At 43.3% G+C, this 4,752-nt stretch overlaps 1 protein-coding gene across 1 annotated transcript; it reads left to right on the forward strand.

Annotated features, from left to right (window-relative positions):
• LOC109231466 lies at positions 3,445-4,219 on the forward strand. Its single transcript, XM_019397128.1, has 2 exons — positions 3,445-3,593; positions 3,646-4,219. The coding sequence occupies exons 1-2, from the start codon at positions 3,445-3,447 to the stop codon at positions 4,217-4,219; spliced, it is 723 nt and encodes a 240-aa protein (XP_019252673.1).

Consider the following 4,752-nt stretch of genomic DNA (forward strand, 5'->3'; position numbering starts at 1 on the left):
TGGAGCGTTGTGTGTCGATTTAAGTCTTCGGAGGAGCGTGGAATGCCGGTTATGGATCTTCGGAGCGAGGTGAGTCTCCTTTCTAACCTTGTAAGAGGAAATTGTCCCCATAGGTGAATTAATTGGTTATGTGCTCCTATTTGTGGGGGGCTACGTACGCACGAGGTGACGAGAGTCCGTGCGTAGCTACTATTATGCTACTGTCCGGGTAGTATAGGACCCAAAAACATGCTATACTTGGATTAATTGTAAACCTATTGACAGCTCGAATTACTTAAACCACATCGAATTAATAAATAAAGTTCAAAAAGGATTAAACTTCTTTTCTTAAATTGTTAAAAGAGAAAGTGGCTTTTATTTGAATAAATATTCCCTGATAAATTCTTAATTTGCTATCTGAGCATGTATTTCCATGTGTACCTGCGTCGCATGCATGATTCGCGAGCAGGGTGATTGTTTAATTTATGTTGACCGCGTCGCATGGATAGTTCGCGAGCGGGGTAATAGATGCATCTATGGTTTGCGCCGTTCGACCCTCGGCAGTGCACAGTTTATTTTCTGTTGGAGCGGGCCGTACGCCTCGGCATGATTTGCGCATGCTTGTATTGTTGCCTTGAACTTATTGAAGTTGTTATTGCCTCTTCATGTCTTGAGAATATTTGGATAAATAATGAAAAGGAATTTTGGGAAACTTCCTATAAAATAAATAATTGTTTACTTGTTTCCTCCTATTGGATTAAAAATCATGTTTATAAGAGTCCACGATTTAATGAATTATTGACATCATTATTGGACCACTAGTATGTGTCGAAGTTGACCATCTCGTGTCTACTTCTTCGAGATTAGACGAGATACTCATTGAGTACACGTTGTTTTCGTACTCATACTACACTTCTGTGCATTTTTGTTGCACAGGTATATATAACTCTAGTGGCCTACTGGGCGTAGCAGCACAGATGATTTGGGGACTAGGTGAGTTGCATTATTCGAGGCGGCCCGCAGCGAGTGTAGTCCCTTCCAGTATATTGTATTTACTCTCTGTCCACTGTATTCCGAACGGATGTTGTATTATATTATTTCATAGAAATTGTTCATGCACTTGTGACACCGAGTTCTGGGATGGTTTTGAAATATTTTGTATTAATTACTTATTATTTAATTTGAATTGAAGCAGTTGTCTCTTTACTTATGAAATTAGAAGGAAAATCTGGGTTTTCAAAATTTTCTAAATTGGAATCTAATTAAGTATTTTAGTTGGCTTGCCTGACAGCAGTGTCCGGCGCCATCACGACCCTTAGTGGATTTTGGGTCGTGACAACATGGTATCAGAGCATTAGGTTCCTAGGGTCTCACGAGTCATGAGCAAGTCTAGTAGAGTCTCGCGGATCGGTACGGAGACGTCTGTACTTATCTTCGGGAGGCTGCAGGACTATTAGGAGTACTTCCCTTCTTGATTGCTTATCGTGCGATTTGATCCTTGGAGGCGTATGCCTTTAGTTCATTCCTACTCAATCTTACGCGACGCGAACCGCTTGTTATAAATCGAGAATTGAAGAACCGTAATGGTACTACAAATGTGATACGGGATATTTCTCCCGGTATAGCTGATCGGATTATTATCGTCGCTTTGTAGAAGGATATTTTATTGTTTCAGCCCAGTAGCGGTACTTTTGAGGGCTCTGAGGCTATGCACAAGTTGCCATGATGCTTACAAACGATGTTCTGCAGTATTGATATGATGGTAGAACGTATGCCTACGTGACGGGGCAGTGAATGACTTGAAGGGAGGTTTACTCAGTGCATAATCAAGAGATTCAGTATTTTATTCCCGGCAGGGGAAAGGCAATCAGACTAAGAGTGGTCAGATGTGGGCTAGTGGAGTAATGAGACTTGGTATTTGCAAGCGTGGTGGAGCTTTCTTCTATGATGGGGTGTCGTTGTCCTAATTGAACATACTAAGTTTGTCGGTGTTATGATCTTCCACAATTCGCCTTTTGGGGCAAGATATTGTGAAACAGTATTGGAGATACAGCTGTCAGATTATCGCAGGGTGCGATGGTTTAGGATGGAATCAGTATTTCTAATGTTGACGGTTCGAGAAAGATGACCTTCAGAATGGTTTAAATTTAGCAGCAATTATGGGTTCAAGTGCCACGAAGATAGATTTTATTTAAGGCAGCATCTGAGCAACAAAGGATGAGGAAGGGCATGTGGGAAGTGTCAGGCGGTGGCTAAAATTTCTAGAGGGCCGAGTATAAGAGGCCAAGGGTCGAGTAGTCGATTAAAGGGATGAGTTCCGCCAAAGTGGGAGAGTGGCGGAGTTGCATATGGACATTAGGGTAGGATGACTATGCGCCTTAAGGAGAGTCGGGGATGACTTGGGAATTTAAGTGATTTGGTGATTGAGGTCTACAGATTTAATTTTGAGCATGGGCTATTATGCGGCAGGAGATTTGATATAACGGGAAGGAGCTGCTGGAAAAGAAGAAGGATACAACATAGATTTAAACTGGAAGAATGTTGCCGCACGTTTAATTGATGTCCACTAGGGGTGAATGGACTTGTGCAGCTGGAGAGTGAGCTCGGACTCAGGATGGGTTATTGATGTCGTAGTGATTGTACCCCGTACAGCAGCGTTGGAAGATATCGGGGAGTGATTTCTACAGGTGGGTTATTCCTGTGAGTAGGTTAGCGGCCGTGTGGTTGGCAAGGCTTCTGCAAAGAATTCTAGTGGTTATACAGCGAAGATGTCGGTCGTGCAAATGTGGTTGATGATTCAGACTATAAAAAGGGGGTTTTACAGTAAGATTCCGAGAATTTTGGCGGTTGATTGCGCAAGGTTACGTCAATAAGAGATAAAGAGTCCTGGTGAATGCCAGAGTTGCGCAAGAGGAGCCAAGATTCCATTTGATAAGTTCTCTCTAGAAAAGTTGACTCCCATATAACTACAAACGTTATCTATAAAGAATATTCAATTTGTTGCGTTGGTCCAAACTTTTCCACACTAGATCCGATAAAGTATTTGATATTACACGTTTGGCCATTCTACATCACTGTCAGAAAGAGAATCATCCACCTTGTTGCATATTTTGGTTAATTATTCCCTTTATTTACAGACATTGCCATTCATTTCATATATTGCTTGTCTTCACTTGTTCAATTATTCATAAGAACATCATTAAACCACTCTTTGGCTTTAAATACGATTTCTAGGTGGTTATTTCCTACCGATCTTTGATCTAGAACTTATTATATTTAACTAGAATTTATCTATTATCATTCACTTAATTAGTTTAACAAAAAGGTTCAAGACTTTTTGGTCAAACAATTTGGCGTTGTCTGTGGGGACTTTCTAGTTAAAACTTTAGTCTCTTCTATATTTAAGAAGAAAAGCGCATAAAACTTTGCAAAATCTGGTGTTTCCCTTGTTTGCACAAATCTGACATGACAGGCAACGGAGAGGAAAGGAGGAAAGCAGTAGCTGACACTACTGCCAACCTCCTCCGCACCATCAATGAAGTGGAAAACGAGGACATGACACCAAACACATCTCACGGAAGCTTAGACCCTACTTCCAGTGCCACCCCATCTCGGTAGTAACAACATTTCCCCTAAGGAGTATTCTGCACAAGCCCGATCTATCAGGCCGATTGGCCAAATGGGCTATAGAACTCAGCAAGCACGACATAACCTATCAGCCACAAACGACGATAAAGTCACAAGTGCTCGCCGACTTCGTCGCCAACTTCAGCGCAAAAATAATGCCCAAGTTGAAATGGAAGCCGCCCACACTCGCACCGAACTACATGACCTATGGATACTATACACAGATGGCTTGTCAAATGCCCTGGGATCGGGACTGGGACTCGTACTCGAGGTCCCGACTGGCAAAGTAATTCGCCAGTCCATTCGGTGCCCAGACATGACTAACAATGAGGCCGAGTATGAGGCCGTGATTGCAGGCTTAAAACTAGAACTCGAGTACGGAGCGAGATGGGCCGTCCTACGGTGCGACTCTCAGCTCGTCGTCAATCAGGTCACAAGGACTTTCCAAATAAAAGAACAGAGGTTGCAAAAATATCAGGTCGAGATCTGCAAGCTATTACCCCAGTTCGACGAGTGCCAACCTGACCAGATCCCACGAGCCCAGAATGTTGAGCAGACGACCTCGCCAAGTTGTCCACGGCCACTAGAAACATACCCGAGAAAGGGAACGTGATTACCCTCCTCCACTCATCGATCGACCAAATCGAGGTACGAACTATAAACTTTACTTGGGATTGGCGCAATCGCATTATCTCGTATTTGCAGGACGAGATACTCCCGACAGATAAAAAAGAATCCAAGAAGCTGCGAATGCAAGCGGCTAGATACAATATCATTAACAACGACCTGTACAAAAGAATGTTTGGTGGCCCTCTGGAGAAATGCTTGGGACCAAAACAAATGAGGCGCTTCCTCTAGGAAGTACACGAAGGTCACTGCGGAGCTCATACCGGCAACCGAGCTCTAGTCAGATGCCTCTACGAGCGGGCTACTATTGGCCTACGATGAAAAAAGAGGCCGCTGACTTCGTCAGAAGGTGCGAGCAATGCCAAAAATATGCACCAATGATTCACCAGGCGGGCGAGCACCTTCACTCAGTCACTTCGCCCTGTCCATTCATCAAATGGGGAATGGATATCGTAGGACCCCTCCCAGCGGGACGAGGTAACATACGATTCCTTTTAGTTTTAACTGATTATTTTTCTA

The sequence above is a fragment of the Nicotiana attenuata genome, chromosome 8 (genome assembly GCF_001879085.1).
Source record: "Nicotiana attenuata strain UT chromosome 8, NIATTr2, whole genome shotgun sequence".
Lineage (NCBI taxonomy): Eukaryota > Viridiplantae > Streptophyta > Magnoliopsida > Solanales > Solanaceae > Nicotiana > Nicotiana attenuata.

Coding starts and splice junctions, on each gene's coding strand:
- LOC109231466 (XM_019397128.1), top strand. CDS start 3,445: ATGACAGGCAACGGAGAGGAAAGGAGGAAAGCAGTAGCTGACACTACT. Junction 3,594..3,645: donor TCCAGTGCCACCCCATCTCG/GTAGTAACAACA, acceptor CCGATCTATCAG/GCCGATTGGCCAAATGGGCT.